At 45.3% G+C, this 19,285-nt stretch overlaps 1 protein-coding gene across 2 annotated transcripts; it reads left to right on the top strand.

Moving 5' to 3' along the window:
* Positions 1–1,720: 1,720 nt before the first annotated feature.
* Positions 1,721–17,960, top strand: LOC100752137 (glutathione S-transferase A2). Of its 2 annotated transcripts, XM_035444495.1 has the most exons (7): positions 1,721–1,777; positions 8,448–8,557; positions 11,692–11,743; positions 12,546–12,678; positions 14,639–14,780; positions 16,799–16,930; positions 17,747–17,960. In XM_035444495.1, exons 2-7 carry the CDS (start codon positions 8,471–8,473, stop codon positions 17,870–17,872), a joined length of 672 nt encoding a protein of 223 aa, XP_035300386.1. In that variant the 5' UTR covers positions 1,721–1,777; positions 8,448–8,470; the 3' UTR covers positions 17,873–17,960. The 2 variants fall into 2 exon arrangements, with proteins under 2 accessions (XP_035300386.1, XP_035300385.1); XM_035444494.1 differs by lacking the exons at positions 1,721–1,777; positions 8,448–8,557 and adding an exon at positions 9,728–9,852.
* The last annotated feature ends 1,325 nt before the right edge of the window (positions 17,961–19,285 follow it).

Below are 19,285 nucleotides of genomic sequence, written 5' to 3'. Positions count from 1 at the left end.
ATCCTCTTCTAGAGCAGCAATCTTCCGGCCCCACTTTAAAATGATTTACTTTTGTATTTTTTACTTTGGGGTCAGGGTTTTACTCTGTATTCGAGGTGTCCTGGAACTCCTTATACAGATCACATTGGCCTTGAATCGACCCCTCCTGCTTCTGTGTGCCCTGGGCTGAGATTACAGGCGTGTGCCACTGTTGGGCATTGGTTTCCTTCCATCTGGAGAGACAGCTCAGTAGTTAAGGGCACTTGTTCCAGAGGAGGGCTCATGTTCATTTTCCAGCATTCCCATGGGGTACCTGCAGTTGAGGGTATCTGAAGCCCTCCTCTGAGGGCAACAGGCACACAGTGGTGCACATGCATACATGCAGACAAACCACTAGTACATGTGAACTAAAACAGAGAAAGAAAGAAAAAGAACAGAAACAAAGTCTTTGGAGACACAGAAGAAGTCCTGTCTTGAGGAGAAATAAATAGTAGTCTAGAAGAGCTTTACTATAGAAAGTCTCTAGGAAGGTTCAAAATACTTTTTATTGCAGATGACATTGTGAGAAATCATACGTAGACAGAGAAACAGCATTAATTTGCAAAAATAATTAACTTCAATCAAGTTATCAAAAAATAACAAGAAGGCCCTGACCTGGGCCCGTAGGTCATTCTTCAGTGTCAGGGTCGCTGAGAGAGAATGAGGGCATGAGAAGGAAAAGAGATTGGTGAGTTTGGAATGAGGAGGTCTTACACAAGCTATGTGCTATGCCAAGGAAGCTTATTAGGAAATACAGCATCTTCTATGCTGTTGTTAGGGGAGAAATGGGAGAAAGTCAGCAGGAAATGTCATATAGGGGTCAAAGTCAGTAGGAGGCTAAGCAACAATGTTGCAAAAAGGGAACACAGTTTCTCAAGAGCATTTCAGACAGAGCCCACAGCAGCCTTGGGACTGATAACTCCAGTGTCTTCAGCAGGGAAAGCCAAGTTCCCAGGAACCAAAACCTTAACTCCTTGGAGGCCCAGGCTTCATCCCCAAACTGGCCTTGCCAAGTCCACTCCTGGGCAAGGTCAAAGAAAGTCTTGGAATGATTGCCTCCTAACAAGGCCCAAGACATTTTCCAAAAATCATGGCTGGCACTCTTCAAAGGCAAGAACTCTCTCTTTTTGTTTTTTTGGTTTTTTGTTTGTTTATTTGTTTGTTTTCGAGACAGGGTTTCTCTCTGGCTTTGGAGGCTGTCCTGGAACTAGCTCTAGTAGACTGGGCTGGTCTCAAACTCACAGAGATCCACCTGCCTCTGCCTCCCGAGTGCTGGGATTAAAAGCACGTGTCACTAATACCCGGCTCAAAGGCAAGAACTCTTAAGAGACAGAGAGAGACAGCCTTAGAGTGAAGTGACACAGGAGGGTTGGTGTCCACATTAACTGTCACACTGGGGAAGAGTATTTTGAGTTCTATATATTTGAACTTCTCTTTTCCATGGTGGGCTTTACCCGAGGTCTTGGTGATGGGGAATGTCCTTCTGTGTATGTTTATCTTATTGATTGTTGAATAAAGTACTGTTTGGCCAATGAGCCAGCAAGTTAGGTGGGACTAGGAGTTGAGGAGGGTTCTGGGAAATGTAGTAAAAAGAAGTCTTTTGATACAGGTAGGAAGTGACATAGCAGGCTGACTCATATATAAGCAGAGACAAACAGGAAGTTGTCGTTTTTCTCTTGCTTTTCCTCCTGCTCTCGGCTATGGAGCTGCCATGTGCTCCCCTTGCAAGAGAAGACACCTGCAGCTGGCGTCCGATAAGGTAAGTCTTTATGGTTGATACTTAAGACTGAGCTAGTAAGTAAGAAATCCTTGTCATTGGCCAAGCAGCATTTGTACCTAGTATACGTCTCTGTGTGTTACTTGGGACCTTAACTTGGTGTCGAGCAGAACTGGGGTGGCCTGATGGAAAGCGATCACATGGCAGCGGGGCTCTAGTGACTTAGCGGAAAGCTTTATTGTTACATCTTGGGGTAAAAACAAATTTACCTCTCAGCTGCACTCCCAGCCCCATAAACTTTCCTAGAACCCAGGTAAATTTAAAGAACATATTTGAAGGACACATTCCATTTCTATTGAATATAAACCACAGGATTTGCATCAAGGGTCTTTTACATTTGTTATTTAGGAGTGGTGGGCACATGATGGGTCACCAGAATGTCCTTTATGCATCTACACCCGGTGACACATCTCTAACAGTAAAGTAAAATTGGTCACATGGTCATGGACCCTTCCTCTCCGTGCAGCACACTTGGCCAGCCATGGGAACTTGGAACCAATCCCTGGAGAGCTCCTGGCTCAGGGCTTCCCACTGTCTGGACAGGGACCTGAGGAGGACACACAGCATACGGATAGAGAGGAGTAGGTACAGCTGAAGGAATGATGGATGCACAGCACAGGCTGCAGAGAAAGGCTAAAATGCAGGCAGGCTAGAAGCACAGGGACCCATCATGATCCCAGGGAAATGGCGCAGGACAGGCAGCAGCCTGGGCTTCCCTCTTTCAGGATGGGACAATAGTTTTAAGGCAACAGCGATCCTTAGCAGCTCTCTAGATTCAGCCATTGCTGTGTGTTTGACATCTCCTGGGTCTGCCTAGCAAGTCTCCACATTGCTAGAGCACTCGCCTTCCCCACAGGTTCTGTGTCTTCCTCTGCCAGGAGCTCACAGCCTGTGACACGGACTCTTTCCTGAGCTGTGTTCAAACACAACTCACCTTGTCACTGAGACTGATGCATGGACTTGAGATCCTGTGACAGGGACTCTTTCCTGAGCTGTGTTCAAACACAACTCACCCTGTCACTGAGACTGATGCATGGACTTGAGACCCTGTGCTGCTGCACTTGTGCATGATGCTGAAATACAGCATGGCCACTTTGTCACCTGTTTCTAGAAAAGTGGAGGGGACCTTGAGGAGGGACATTCTGTAGCTGAAGAGAGATTAGCAGTGTATACCAAGATAAAAAGAGGCCAGCCCTGGACACTGGTAGGGTATGCAGACTCAAGCAAGTGCCACCCATCACTGAATACAGCCAAATCATCAGGTAAAGATTAATAACCCAGGAACCATGAGGCAGTGATTTTAACAAAATCAGAAGTGAACATGTGGGTCTGTGAGTAAATCAGTGGCAGATGTCCTTGTTTGTGGATAAGAGCTGTGGGTCTGAAGTTGGCACAACATAGCAGTAATTCTGACTAGGTGCCAAGTGTTACAAGGCCACTGTTCCACAGCAAAACTGCAGGGATGCACAGAAGCACATAGACCCAGAGCATGGTGGGACATGGCCATCCAGGTGAAGTTAAGTGTGAATTGTGAAATTCCTTTCTGCCCTTGAGCTCCTGATTAAAACAGGACAAAAGTTAAGACGGATATCATGGTGTTATAGGACATTAGCATGCTTCATTAGATACAGTAAGCAGTGAGCAGTGTGAGCTGTATTTCAACTTACTCTTAGATTTGAGACAATGTAGTAATTCTGTAATTTAGGGCTGCTGAACAATCTATCCCCCAAAATCAGTAGTTTAAAGCTACATTTTCTTATTATAATAACAGCTATAGCTGAGAGTTGTGTGGGTTGACTCACCTAAGGAAGGCTATTGTACTTAAAAAAAGAAAAAGAGAAAAGAAAGATTCTCACATAGTTTTTCCTTCTTCTTCCTACCTGTCCACTCTACCTGTGTGTGCTTGTTTCTCTCTCTCTCTCTCTCTCTCTCTCTCTCTCTCTCTCTCTCTGTGTGTGTGTGTGTGTGTGTGTGTGTGTGTGTGTAAGAGAGATACAGTGATGATGAATACTATAGAGTTGTTTATAGGAGTATGTGTGGGGGCTATTTACAGGACTGTAGGAAACACATTAGAGGACTCCAGATCTCCAGGGAGGGGTGGAGCCTCATAGGTCCCTCCCCTGATTTGTCACGTTTCTAGTCTATCATGAAACTTTGGATTCTTGAACTCTGTGGGAGTCCATGGGAGTGGCTGTTCTTTGTTGGTCCCACCCCCTTGGTAAGAACCATCACCTTATTAAAGTGGCTTCCACACTCATCTGGACTGGAGTTGAGGAGCTGAGAGGAGAAGAAGCCTGGACTCTCACTAGGTCAGTTCTCTCTTTATGACCTGTGTAACTTGTCTAATGTCTGCATCACTGGGAAACGACTTTTCATGCTTTATTTAGCATGTGCTAATTGATTGTACCTAGTAACTGGGTTTATTATGTAATTTCCTCTTATGTACATAATATACTTTGATTGTATTCACTGCCATTACCATTGTTGTTATCTGCAATTCGTTCTGATTCGTATGAATTATTTCTCCTCCTCTTTTCCTTCTTTCTGCCCTTCCTCCCTGTCTCCCCTCCTCCATTCCTCCTTCCCTTTTCTCCCTCCTTACTCTGTCCTGGTCTGCAATCTTCCCTTCTTCTGTTCCTTCCCTCTTCTCCTACTCTTTTTTCTTCTTCTGTTTCTCTGTGTGTTCCCTCCTTCCTCCTCCTATTTCAGTGTCACTGACCAAAGGCGGCGCTTAGCTTTTTTGCAAGGTTATCAGAATGCATGGGTGTAGGACTGTGAGGAGTAGACCTGGATTGTCCGCTCAGGCACACTGAAGATCAATAGCGTTCTTCTCTTCAATTGCGAGTGCCAACCTCACAGAGAACTTTCAGATTCCTCTCACTTGAGAACTTAAATTCACCCAGACGCTCCCAGGCCACCCTCCCAAAGCACTTCCCCAGTTTGTTTTTCTCCTGAATTTGTTTCTGTCATGTGGATTCCCATTGCTTTGCTAATTCTGTTTAAAGAACAAAGGAGCAGGTTTCATGCTTAGGATTTGTTACTTTATTACTGTTATTATTCAATTACCCAAGGCAACCTCTGTTATTAAATGGTAAGCCTGAAAAAGCGAATGGAAAGAACAGTGTGTAGAACCATTGAGGCCCGGGAGATCAGAGGACTGTGGACTGAACCTTCCATCAGATACCAGAGAGAAGGCTGTCTACTCATTTCCTCAGTGACCACAGATGTGTATATGAGGGAAGGATTGGGAGGCCAGAAAACAGCTTAAAATTCTGTAAGAAGACATGGCAGGCAGAAATCATTCTGTGGAAGAAGGAATTGAATATGAACTCTGACACTAACCAGTTAGGTGGCCAGTCCTCTGCTAAGTTCGAAGCCTTCTTCGGGAACATGGAGAAGGCTAGTGGACTCTGTGTGTGCAGCTCTAAAACTGTGAGTTTAAAAAGAGCCTCCACCGCCGGGCGTTGGTGATGCATGTCTTTAATCCCAGCACTCGGGAGGCAGGCGGATCTCTGTGAGTTTGAGGCCAGCCTGGTCTACAGTGTGAGTGCCAGGATAGGCTCCAAAGCTACACAGAGAAACCCTGTCTTGAAAAACAAAACAAAACAAAAACAAAAAGAGCCTCACATCAGCATAGATGTCATTTATAAGATACATGTCCTTGAGAAGGCTGCAAGGCAATAGTCTCAGCAATGTTGTGGAATGACTGCCACATGGGGAGGGTTCTGGAAGCCTCAGCATCTCAGAGTCCCTGTGAAGTCCCCAGTCCTGAAGCTGTCCACTGCAAACCAGAGTTCATGGAGATCACAAAGAAAAGCAAACAGAAAGACAAAAACCATCAGAGCTTTATAATGCGATGCATCAGCTCTCAGATCCTCCAGAGCAGCAAATGTAACCCGAGGGCAGAGAGGTGGACATCTCTCTGAGAATGAGTGATGCTGACCTAGCAGGCAGAGATCACCTGGGCAGAGTAGACAGGGGTTTTCTTCTTGGGCTGCAAGATTTCTCATCCTATGCCCTGGATTATCCTGACTGAGGTGAGGGTGCTTGTGTTGAACTCTCAGGAGCAATTATGTGCACAGCCTGATGTTCTGTTCATGGGTCCCGAAGTCTGCAGTCTGGACAGGATTTAGGCCAGGAAGATAAAAGGCCAAATGAGTTCTCTTCCAGCCATTGTTATCCTTTGGCCTTGAAAACTGCCCAGTGACCATGAAGCTTCAACCACATTCCTTTAAACATAGAACTACATTCGTGTATAAATCAGAAAGAGAGAATTAAAAGGAAAATTAAAAGAACATGAGTTGAGAGGGCACAGATAAGCTGTTCTATGTCTAAGGAGTCTAGTCACACAGGCTTTGACATATGAATATAGTGAGAGGTATGTGCTCTGAAGCTAAAACCACCAGCAGCTGCAGCCTACACAGAGTACATTAACCATTTCCTACCTGGAGGTCCAGAGCTGAAATGGGACTGACACTTGACATTCTGTGGGTCCAGCGGAATTTTCTTTCTGGCTTCTCTGTTTGTGCATCTCAAACAGTTTAGATCCTCTTTGCCTAAAATTGTTAAATGTTGTGACCAAGAGATATTGTATGTCACAACTCTTGAAAAAAATTAATAAAGGCCAGTGAGATAGTTCAAGGCAAGGGTGTTGATTGCCAAGGCTGATGGACTGAGGTCTGACTCCAAGTTGCTTTCTGTCCTCTCTGTGGACATAGTGTCCAGAATGTGCCCACATACACAGAGAGGCCAATATATAAGTAAACAATAAAAACATAGCTGTTTGTAAATGTATAACTGAAACTGTCCCTCTAAGTCTGAGCAATTGAACTCATCCTGGCTTTTCAGGGATCTTGTTTAAGTCTCTCTCTCTCTCTTTTTATTTTTCTAGACAGTGTTCCTTGTAGTTTTGGAGCCTGTTCAAGAACTCAATCTATAGACAAGACTGGTCTTGAATCGTAGAGATTCTCATGCCTCTGCCTCCCAAGTGCTTGGATTTAAGGCGTTCACCACCACTGCTTGATGAATCTTATAAATTTTACAACCACACCCCTGATAGGTCCTCCAGACTCTATTGCTGGTGATTGTGTGTGATTATCTTTTCTGTATAGTTAGCATTCCTAGAAGTATGAATTAGAGCAGTTGGTCTCAGCAGAGGGGAACAGGCCCCCTAAAGGACATTTGGCAAGATCTAGAGGTGTGTTGACTTTTCTTGACTAGGGGTAGAAGGGATATAAAAGTCTCTTGGAGTCTACTTAGTTAATAAACTACATTGCCCAGGATAGCTTCACAGAACCAAAGAATCAGTTGGTCAAAATCGACAATGTAGGTTAGCCTTGAAACAGAGCAACTAGAACTGCCAGGCTTCTACAGCTAGGCCCAGTGACACCTACTTCTTACATTTTGTTTCAGCCCTGAGTGTGAAGTCACGTGCAGATGCACAAAAGGGAACTACATTTAAAGTCTTACTCCCAAGCACTTACATTTTCCACACAAGAAACACCCTTAGGGAGCTGTAGGAATGGCTCAGTGGTTACAAGCACACCTTGCTCTTTAAAAGGACAGGAGTTCAGTTCCAACTGGGCTGCTCAGAGCAATGTAATTCTAGCTCTAGAGAATCTGAAGACCTTTCTGGTCTTTGTAGTCCCTGCACCTATACCTCTCCCCCACTCCTAAAAATAAAAATAGAGCCAGGCATTAGTGGCACATGCCTTTAATCCCAGTTCTTGGATGGCAGAGACAGGCAGATCTCTGTGAGTTTGAGGCCAGCCTGGTCTAGAGAGCCAGGGGCAGGACAACCTCCAAAGCAATACAGAGGAAACCCTGTCTTGAAAAACTAAAACATAAAAAAGTAAACATAGAATCACTTTTAAAGGACTGACTCTGAAACTTCCTATCATATCCCAAGGTAAAGACACTACCCATGACCCATGATGTTGATTTTACAGCCACTGAGCAGCAAGGACCCAGCATGTGGTGCCACTGTGCAAGAAAAAAGCTCAGGGCTTCCTCATCATCTACCTGCATGCACATCTATCTCTCCTGAAAACTTGCAGCAGGGACGGCTCATCACCAGCAAACCTTGTGGTGATAAGATGGAATTCAAATGAGCAAACTGCCCGTTATGCGGTGCGCTCCAAAGGAAGTTACTTCCTGTGATATGAAGTTAATGCATCAGTGTCTCTCCTTTTGGGCCATAGAACAGCATCCAATTTCCAGGGGAAACAACTGCAGCCAAGAGATGAGCCCTTCTCCTATGGGGAGAACTAGGGTTTGTCACAGACAGGGTGACACGAAGCCATTGAAAGCTTCTGAACTGAGCAGCCCAGGAGTGAAGGACTGGGGTGGACTTTGTCTCATCCCTTCCGTGATGGCTCTGCTTTCAAGGCTCAACAGGCTCCCAGTCCCTCATCACTGTAGGACCTGGGCTGCTCTGTCTATGTTCTCAGGGTGAAGGCATATGGTCAGCTGAGTCCTGTTTGTGCAATTGCAGGTTGGTGGTCACTGATGGGGGAGAAATGAGTCAATAAGACCTTCCTGGCTCCCTGCAAGCCGTCCATGAAGAAGGCAGACTACCCTTCTCTAGTGTTGCATTACTAAACACACCCCAAAGCATCTCCCCTGGGACTGATCTCTGCTTTTTCATTCATAGTTGGTGACACTGCAGTGGCTGCCATGTCTGGGAAGCCTGTGCTTCACTACTTCAATGCCCGGGGCAGAATGGAGAACGTCAGGTGGCTCCTGGCTGCAGCAGGCGTGGAGGTAGGTTGTGCACTGTTCTTCAGGAACTGGACCTAAGATCAGTTTAAAATACATCTCTAAGCTGAGAGACTCCACACCAGGGAATCTGTACACAGTTGCATGTTAGATGGTAATCTTGATGTGTTGTGAAGGAGATGGACTGATTTACAACAGTGAAGATTTTACTATGCTCTCTACCAAGGAACACATTCACATTAAAAGATGCTTTCAGGATAAGAAAAAAAATCCAATAACTACTTATTTGGTGATTCATCTTTTTGAGTTGAATTAGTTTGCATACAGAGACATACAGAGATAGACACTCAAATGTTGATTATTAAATGGTTCTAATTGACTATTGCAGATCATGTTATGATATTGTGATTTTAGGTATGGCACTGATCTTTAAAAAGATTACTTATTTTTGGAGATTCACAGTAAAGTGTTTGTAATGGGGACATGTGACACCTTAGGTTGTCTGACATTAAGGTCAGCATCGCAGAGAAGATGGGCACCAAGGTGAACAGGGTGCACCTCAGCTGGTGGTTAATGGAGCTGGAGATGGATGGGTGGAGGATCTTCACATCTTGTGTGTAGTTTTACAGCACAGAACCAGAAAGTTCCATGATAGAAATGGTTTAAAGGGGACAGGAGACTCAAGTGATAGCTCAGTAGTGAAAATGCCATACTGTTCTTGCAGAGGATTCCCCCAGGCTACAGCAACTGCCTGTTCCTCTACCTTAGAGGGTCCCCATGCCTCTGGTCTCCGTGGGCACTTGCGTTGCCTTCTGCTACACTCCTGTAATATAAAAAATATTAAGGGATAAACTATACCAGAAAAGCTAAATAGAGTTAAAATATACACCACAAATGAGAGGCCTGACACAGAAGATAGTAACAAACTGCCTGTCACAGCACAGCAAGACTCAGTAATCAGTTTGTAGAGACTGTCAAATACGAGAGGCAGGACTCGTCGGGAGGGTGTAGGTGGTGAGTAAGACAGAGGTCTCATCCTTAGGTTGTCCCCGTGTCTAAGAGCTTTCTGTTAAGTGTGTGAGTGATTCAAGTGAGTGTGCCAGCAACATTCTGAGGTTTAATGTTTCCACTCCAGCTTTTGAGCAGGAAATTCCGGTAGGCTTTAGTGCTGCCCTCTAGAGGAGCCATTGGGAAAAACACTTCCCAGTTTACACCAGGGCAGCTCAGCAGTTGGGATTTCCTGAGAAGTCATGGACCCTACCAGAGATCTTGCCCTCCTCAGACAGGAGCACAATGAGAGTCCTGTGGAGGCTGCTTTGGTGTCTTTCCTCGGTGTCATGGTAAAGTGTTTACCTCAGCCATAGAATCCCATCTCCATTCCTAAAGGCACAGGGCTTCAGCTGGATCCTTCCTGAATGAAGGAGAGCATAAGAACCAAGATACTCTAGTGCAGGCCCAGGAGGATTGCTCTACACAAACGAATAATTGGGTGCCAGTGTCTAGGTGCAAGTTTGTGTCTCAGAGATGTGTTCTAAGCTACTGAACTGCTGATTCAGCTCACGGGGAGGAGGTGAGGCGTCTGCACAGAAGCCTCCCTCTTCTGTGTCCCAGAGTGACTGAGAAGGCAGTGGGCAGGGGCTGTGAGAGACCCTGGCTCAAACCTTTGAGACTCAACGTGCCCACAGGCTGGCCAGTGACATCATCACCCTCACACCCACCAACCCGGTGACGTTTAACCACCCTCCGTGATGACTGTCACCACTTCCTCCATCTCTCTGAATTCTGTGCAAGTGGTTGAGACTTATCATTTCAGTGCCTACCAGTCCAAGCCGTGGGGTACAGAACTATCTCAAACTGTCTCACCAAGCAAGGTTGAAACTGATTTTCAATCTTTTATAATTAAAAAGTTTCTTTAAACTGTGAAAGGAAAAGAGTGGTTTATTACTCTAGAGGGCTGATGAGATGGTTGGGTGACTAAAGATTAAGTTACATGGGTTCATATCCCAGGAACCCATGTAAAAGGCCAGAGTGGAGCCGGGCATTGGTGGTGCACGCCTTTAATCCCAGCACTTGGGAGGCAGAGGCAGGCAGATCTCTGTGAGTTTGAGGCCAGCCTGGTCTCCAGAGCGAGTGCCAGGATAGGCTCCAAAGCTACACAGAGAAACCCTGTCTTGAAAAAAAAAAAAAAAAAAAAAAAGACCAGAGCAGATTATCACTGGGTATGTACACCCTCACACAAAAATATGTAATACTCATACATAAAACAAATAAATATTCAAAAACACCCACTGGCCCCAAGATATAAGCAACTCTGATATGGGATTAGAGTAATGGTTTGGCTGTTCAGAGTGCTTATTGCACATCCAAACAACCTACCATTTTTCCTCAACACCCACATATTACAGTTAATAACTGTCCATACCTCCATCTTCAATGGAATTTATAACCGCTGGCCTCTGACCTCCAAGAGGGATGTGTTCACATATATAAGACCACACACTCACACACTGACTCACAGGTATGCACACACAAAGACACACAATTGAAATTAGTAAAACTAAATCCTGAAGAAAAGAAACCAAGTTGATCACAGGGACCACGACATGTCATGATGGAGACACAGAAACTTTTATTCTGTTCTCATTGGAGTTAACAGGCTTTCCTGAGAGTCCAAAACCTCAACAGTCAATTTCCCAGTGCTGGTTCTCCAGTGACTTCACTCCCTTCTTAGAACTTAAGCATGGACATAGCGGGGTCAGCGAGGAGGAACATTACAAGAATGAGCAGCTTTGTTGTGATCAACACCCTTTTGTGGATGGATCTAATCTGAATTCACAAGTGGCCATGATCAGACTCCTTTGTATCTCAAAATTTATTTTTAAAGGTTTATTTATTCAATCTGTATACAGTGTTCTGTCTGCATGTATACCTACTGGTAGGAAGAGGGCACCAGATCAAATTACAGGTGGTTGTGAGCCACCATGTGGTTTCTGGGAATTGAACTCAAGGCCCCTAGAAGACCAGCTAGTATTCTTAGCCACTGAACCATCCCTCCAGCTCCTCTCCTTGAAGTTTTTAACTTCTGCAGATGTACTGCCAGATAGAGACCACTCAAGTTGAAAGGCCTACAATGATACAGAAGAAGCTAATGAGAATGCATTTACCTTTTCTGCTTTCAGTTTGAAGAAAAGTTTATAGAGACTTCTGAAGATTTGGAAAAGTTAAGACAAGGTAACACTAAGTATCTGGGTGTTCTCAATGAGGTGCCTGGAAGAAGGTTTACCAGATGGTGGTGTTGGTGGGCAGTCAAGAATGGCAGAGTGATATGATGTAGGTGGTGGGGCTCCATGAGTGATCTGAAAATGGAAAGGTGATAAAAGTGGGATGCAGATGTCTCCAAGATTGTCTGGTGACTTGTGAATGTTTTCTCACCATTGCTGCATCACAGTGAGCTATCTCAGTCAGGCTCACTAAGACTCATTTCTTCAGTCAGTGTTTCACCCACAATGTCCAACAACTATACAAGTACATGAGCATTGATTAAATCATCAGTGTAAAACATCTGGGATGATTTTCTTGAGCATTTTCTTTATGGCTACAGAGGAGTTACTATCCCCCAAAATACAAGCTTGAGGAACTCATGATGGCTCCCTACATAGGAACCTGTCACACAGCACCTTAATGTCACAAACATGATTAGGCTTCCAAACTCCCTACTTATCTCTGTTTGCATGGTGGCCCTCTGCTGTCCCTCCTCCCCTTCCAAATGTATCCAGGGACATGAATTGAATATAAAAACATGCATGAGAGATATAATATGCACCTGGATAGGATAAAGATGAATGAGGGAAGCTCAAAAGCCAAAAGAGGTGGGGAGAGACAAAATGTGAAAAGTAATTAGGATTTTACTCGAGAGACCGGCAGCCAGTCATTAGCTTTCCTTTACCTGATCAGAAATTTCAATACAACTTTTCTGGTTCTGGGAAGTGAGACCTGGACACTTCACAGACCTTTCTCCTTTCTTCTTTCAAAGATGGGAAGTTGATGTTTGAGCATGTGCCCATGGTGGAGATTGACGGGATGACGTTGGTACAGACCAGAGCCATTCTCAACTACATTGCCACCAAATATGACCTCTATGGCAAGGACGTGAAGGAGAGAGCCCTGTACAGTATATTTCCTGTCATTACTCCAAGGGTAAACAAAGGAAGGACTTGGGTTCCTCCACTGAGGAGCAAGAGAGTGGCGGGGTTTGGGTCTAGGAGGGGGCTGGTTATGGGTATGAACACTTGGGCCAAGGATGCAGGAGTCCATGGAAGAGAGGGGAGAGCAAGGGGGTGAGCTCAGGTGAGTGTGACTACAGCAGAGCATGACGCTGCCAGCACGGCTCAGGGACAGAGCTGCAAACATGATGGGCCAAGGGCCCTGAGCATGGTGGAATCATGACACCAAGGGCTCAAGGCTTCAGTGGCTGGACCTCAGCCAACAGCTTAGGACAAAGGACATGGGGCTTGAGGCTAGAGGAGGACTCCTAGGGAAGGAAGGGGGAAGGAGCTGCTTCCCACATCCCAGGAGTGGGAATAGTGCAGAGCAAGACCCTGAGTTCCCACCCAGTTCTATGGACTGGTCAACTCTATGAGGCTTAGAGAGACTGGCTCCCAGGGACCAGTTTTAGCTGAAGCTTCTAATTCAAGACTAAAGCAGCCAATCTGACTTAACCACCCATGCTGGGACCCACTCTGCTTGAGAAATCCTTCATTCATCAATCACTGTGTGGTTGTATTGCTCAAAAGGTAAATGTGCTGCTAGCCAGCAACACTAGTACAGGAAACTTATATCCATGGGAAATAGAGATTTGGCTGTAATAGTGCCTGTATGGAAATTCTCCTAGCAGCATTATTTATAAATTTCTCATGGTGGAATCAGTCAAGATAAGATATTCAATAATAGATGAAAGAGAAGCACAACATATAATTTTAGCCACGAAAATATAAGCAGTGTTGAAGGAAGCAAAACAAAGGTAATGTGTGATAAGAAGGAAGTGAATCAGTCCTGCAGCAGCAGCTGCCACAGTGCACGACTGGGGGTTCGAGGGGAGTGAGGATCAAACTCTTCTAACACTGGAGGATGTTAACATTGTGGGACTGCTACAGAGGCATTGAAACAGAATACTACCTTTCAAGGGGCCCCCAACGGCAGTGTGTGAAGCTGTGACAAGGAAACTCTTTCCCCAAAGCAGTGTATGAAATGAAGTGTAGAACACTGGAATGTATGTCATGTGATTCAAATGAACAGAGAAATAGGCAAATCTTGATAAATGTTCACAAGGCCATAATCCAGCAGCAGCATGAGCTGGTTATACAGATGCCCTTTGTGAGAAGTGAGTGGAGAACTCTAACACTGACCAAGAATGACTCTGGGCCATGGAGCAGAATGAGAGAGGCACAGAGACCCATCTGGTGGTTCAACCCTGGGCTCTGCGGTGAGCTTATGTGGGAGCCAACTTGCTAGCTCCAGAATCTCAGCATAGTTATTGAGAACAAACCACAGCAGGAGGAGACAGAGAGATACAGACAGAGAAAGAGAGGCAGGAACAGACAGAGAGACAAAGACAGACAGAGAGAAACAAAAACAGAGGGACACAGAGGCAGACAGACAACACACACACACAGAGACAGACAAAAGACACACACACACACATCACACACACACACACACACACACACACACACACACACACACACACACAACACACACACACACACACACGGGGGGGGGGAGTGGGGCGGGGGGCGGGGGGGGAGAGCGCATCCCTGATATGGAGTTGATGGTTATCATCTTGGATGCTACCAAGTTTATCATGACTACCATGACTACATCTCTAGATGTGCCAGGTATGGTCTTTGTGCTTTGGATGGGTCATGTGTGTGTAACAGAAATTCTGAAAGTCTTTGTGGTTGGAAAGGTTGTTCTAGGGATAAAGTTTATATATCTGTTAAATGACCCACTAGAGGTAAATAAGCTTGCAACCATATTTCAGTGAAAATTTCTCAGGTTTTTTACATTAAAATGTAAAATCATGAATACCTAAAAATTCTTGACCATTTGGATTATTTTGTTTTTCAGGATTGACGTATATACAGAGGGTATTGCCGATCTGAGTGACTTGATCATGCAATTGGCACTATGTCCCCCAGATGAAAAAGAAGCCAAGATTTCTTTGATAAAAGACAGGACCAAAAACCGGTACTTGCCTGCCTTTGAAAAAGTAAGTAGGCTCTTTGAAGTTTGGGGACACTGAGTTCCAAGGACAAGAGAAAGGCAGAGGCCCAAGAGGAAGCTCGCTGCAGCACTCACCTTCTGTGAGCCTCCTGTGCAGCTCCCTGGCCCTCAGGGCACTGTATAAAAGTGGCCTGTGTTGGAGCACTGCATGGTCCTGCCTGTCAGGTGGTCCATATACAACAGGGTCCATGGCCTCAGCCAGAACTTGATCTGTGGAAGCCTGAGCCACACCAGAGAAGGACCTAGGTCCTGCAGAACACAATGGGCTTCAATTCCAGAGCAAACTGAAGAAAGTGACAGATGGGAAAATATCACACACAGGGAGGTCAGAGAGTGACAGACTGTCAGGACAATATGACAGTACTTCAAAGATGGAGGAGCAGAAGATCCTGAACAAGGACAGTGGTGGAGGGGGGAGGGGAGGAGGTTGATGAAGAGATATTAAGGAAACTGACCAGCAGGAAGTGGGCTCACAGATGCCAGGCTTGGGAGGAGAGCCATGCACACTCAGCAAATGAAGGTGTGTCAGTGTAGACGTAGCTCCTCTTAGTCAGGGCTGCTCTTTGGAGATCAAGAGGTAGATCAAGAACACTCCAGAACTACTTGAACTTCTGTCAAGTAAAGGTAAGAACAAAGCTATGATCCTGGAGGAAAAGGCACCCTACACAGTCCTGAGAGCCCTCACTTTGACCCCCATGTACAAAGCATCACCTTAGTCTTCATTCACCCAGGGAAAAGTCCCTCCCTGCTGCCTCTGCTCTATGGAAGCAGGGCGGGTGTTAAGAGCCATCAGGTCCTCACAAGGCCCTCTGGAGTCAAGGTCCCGTCTCATAGGACACAATGCCCAGTGGTCACAGCTTAAATCATCTCTGGTATGAAATTCATGAATTGCACAAACACAAGGAACTATGTACTGATATCATTTTCTTCCTTTTCTAAGACAGGCCCTCTTCATTATGTAGCTCTGACTCTCCTGGAATTCTTTATGGGGCCCGGCCTCAAGCTCACAGGGATCCACCTGCCTCAGCCTCTTGCATGCTGGGATTAAATGTGTGTGCCACCATGCCTGGCTTTCTTTTGTTTTTGAATGTGGTCCCTATGTTTTTGCTCTCTAGACATGTAGAGTGTGAAAAGGTGACCACAAAGCCTTTTAATTGTTCTTTACTTGTAGCTCATGGTGTAACAAGTGCTTTTCCTTTTGGTTATCTGTGATTTTCATACTGCTTTTCATAAACATTTTCATATGTTTAAGTAAGTGCCATATGACTGCAACTAAGAGAGTGTTATTACTCAATCTTCAAAACCCAGAAATGTTGAAGTAAATGCTAAGTAAATACACAGCCATCACTCAGATAGCAAGATTAGCACCGTATGGTATTGGTTTGATGGTGCATGTTCATCTCTGTCTGCTCACATCACTATGAGTCCAGCATCCAAGTGTGGTCAGCACAAAGTTCCTGACAGACTCCATCTCAGTCCACCCTTTGCAGTTCAGGACGTCAGTCATGACACAGAGAAGGGTGGGAGTCACAGTTCAGATTCCAGAGAAGTGAGGAGAACAGACAAAGGAGAATGCAGACACAGGATGTTCTCTGGTGACTGAAGCTCTCTGCAGGTGGAGCCTGTGTCCATGAGAGCCTGGACAGACAGGACAGGGAGAGGGATGTCCTGAAGTTCCAGTGCTCCACCATTTTAAGATAAGGGGAGGAACCATGATGTACCCGGGGCAATGCAAGCCCTTCTCACGTGTGGGAAATGTACATAAGGGTGGATGGTGTGAAGGCCATAGGAACATGGCGATGACAGGGAAAGTTCACCTGAGCTTTAAAGAGGAGGTTTCTTGCCTGACTTCTTGCTCTCCCTTTTGCATCATTGGCCTAGAGAAATGTCTGCAGCTGTATACCTGCCAGGCAGAGGCAGAGTTTCCCCATGGGAGACTTGGGGAAAGTTAGTGGCTCCAGTCCAACTCTGTGTGTTCACAACCTGTCTCCTTTAATTTTGCAGGTGTTGAAGAGCCATGGACAAGACTACCTTGTTGGCAACCGGCTGACCAGGGTGGACATTCACCTGCTGGAACTTCTTCTTCGTTTGGAAGAGATTGACTCCAGCCTTCTGGCCCCTTTTCCCCTGCTGAAGGTGAGATCATATCAGAGAGGCAGACACACACACACACGCCTCTGAGAATAAAATGGTGGCCTGTGGACTGCTGAGGTCCCACCATCAGCCCCTCCAAACTGAGCTACTAGACCCTGGTTTCAGACATGAAAATAATATTTTTCTGTAAGGGGCTGGTACCCCAAGAAGAATATATATATATATATATATTTTTTTTTTTTTTTTTTTTTTTTTTTTTTTTGCAGTGAGAAAGCCACAGGACCCCTTTTGTTTTTGTGGGCTTCTTCTGGCCTTCATCTTCCATCTCCTGTCCTGTCTGTGCACACTCAGTGACTGAGCAGGTCTCTGTCATGCTCATCCCCTTCCTCAGCTCTGACTTCTCAGCACTGTGCATCCCTCTCCACAGCTCCCACCATGCTGTCTCCCACCCCCAGTGTCCCCATCCTTATCCCCCAGTGTGAAAACTGGCTGTCAGTTGCTCCTGGTTACACTTTGATATTTTCTGTCCCCATTTCCAACTCAGGTTCCCATGTCTTCAGTTTTCTTTGGTAGTCTCTCCTTTCACACCTGAGAGACACAGTGCTCTCTGCTCTACCCCCACAAAACCAGATGTACACGGTGTGCCCAGGGTCCTGAGGAGAAGGTGTTGGTGTCAAAGGATGTCTTAAGGAAGGTTATGCTGACCTATGATTTCTAGCTCTTGGTTTTGTCATTCTTCTCCTGTCTACACTGGAGCTGTTGCAAGGATGCGGGTGGTTGTGTTCTGGGAGGGGCTCAGATGTTTGGACTGTCCACATGAGCAGTTCTGACTCTCAGGCTGTGTTTTCTGGATCACAGGCCCTGAAGAGCAGACTCAGCAACCTGCCCAATGTGAAGAAGTTCCTCCAACCTGGCAGCCAGAGAAAGCCTCCCGCTGATGAGAAAACAATTGAAAAGGCAAAGAAGATTTTCAAGATGAAATAAAACTGTATCGATGGAGCCCACCATACTAGTTTCTGATTTTTTTTTTCTCCCGAAATTGAGAAGCAACTTGGGATCTGACTATTGTGAGAGAATAAGCATGAATAAATGACATTTGTGTCTCAAGTGTTCAAATCGTTGATCTGGGATTGCAGGCTTTACATTCAAAGAGGAAGGCAACAATCACAACTACAAATAAAAGGAAAGCTTGTAAAAAATGAGAAAAAAAGCTAAATAAGAAGAATACTAGCAAAAGAAAAGGAGTAACATCAACGTAGATTAAACTAAAAAGTTTAAAACTAAAATTAATTTAAAGGGGAAGAAATGAAAAGAAATATGGAAAAAAAGAAATTTTGTTTAAAAAAAAAATCACTGCACCTGGCGTTGGTGGTGCACGCCTTTAATCCCAACACTGGGGAGGCAGAGGCAGGTGGATCTCTGTGAGTTCGAGACCAGCCTGGTCTACAAGAGCTAGTTCCAGGACAGCCCTCAAAAAACCAACACCAAACAAACAAACAAACAACAACAACTGCAAGGTTGGTGGACACGCTAGGTGCCAATGAAAGATTTTTTTTTAGAGGAAAAAAATAATGAAGAAAAGAAAAACAAAAAACAAATATTAAATTTTTAAAATAGTGAGAGTTATTCTGGAGAAGTGGAGAGCACAGGTTGCTCTTGCAGAGGACCAGGTTAGGCTCCCAGCATCTACCTGACATTTCACAACCCCCTGTAACCCCAGCTCCATAGGACCCCAGGTCCTCTTCTGACCTCTGTAGCACTGGACACCCATGAAACATGTGCATACATGTAGACAAAACACCTTAACACATAAAATAAGAATTAAAAATATTTTAATAGTAAAAATAAGGGTCAAAATAAAACGCACATTCAAGAATAATAACAATAGCAGAAAATATCTTTGAAATTTTTTTTTCTTTAGCCAGGTGTGGCACATGCCTTTAATCCCACCACTTGTGAGGCAGAGCTACATGGATCTCTGAGTTCAAGGCCAGCCTGATCTACATAGTGAGTTCCAGGACAGCCAGAGCTACAGAATAGCGATGTCCTGTCTCAAAAAATGCAAAACAAGACTCTGTCCTTGCCCCCACTGGAGTCCCCTGACTTCATCCTTTCCATTCCACATCAAACCTCCAGGCCCTGTCCTGTCCTGCATATCTTCCATGAGGGCTAGCTTGGTGGGTCTGCCTAATCCTACCGTCTGCATACCTTCCCCTTCCTCAGATCTAGCCTGGGCTCCACACCCGTTACCCTGGTATATTCTGGTGAGCTCTACCTATGCTGTCATCCACCTCCAGCTCAAGCCAGGATGCACATCTTGCACACAAATCAGCCCCTCCCCAGCTGTGGGAAGCACAGAGGTCCTTGTCCTCACAGATAAGCACTAGGGGAACCAGG

This window comes from Cricetulus griseus, chromosome 4 (genome assembly GCF_003668045.3).
Source record: "Cricetulus griseus strain 17A/GY chromosome 4, alternate assembly CriGri-PICRH-1.0, whole genome shotgun sequence".
Lineage (NCBI taxonomy): Eukaryota > Metazoa > Chordata > Mammalia > Rodentia > Cricetidae > Cricetulus > Cricetulus griseus.
The sequence above is the reverse complement of the archived record's forward strand: the minus strand, read 5'-3'. Positions and strand labels throughout refer to the sequence as shown.

Excerpts from the sequence above, each read along its gene's own strand:
- LOC100752137 (XM_035444494.1), top strand. The coding sequence starts at position 9,763 with ATGGACCCTACCAGAGATCTTGCCCTCCTCAGACAGGAGCACAATGAG. Across the intron at positions 12,679-14,638 it reads GACGTGAAGGAGAGAGCCCT|GATTGACGTATATACAGAGG; the intron begins GTACAGTATATT and ends TTTGTTTTTCAG. Across the intron at positions 16,931-17,746 it reads CCCCTTTTCCCCTGCTGAAG|GCCCTGAAGAGCAGACTCAG; the intron begins GTGAGATCATAT and ends TCTGGATCACAG.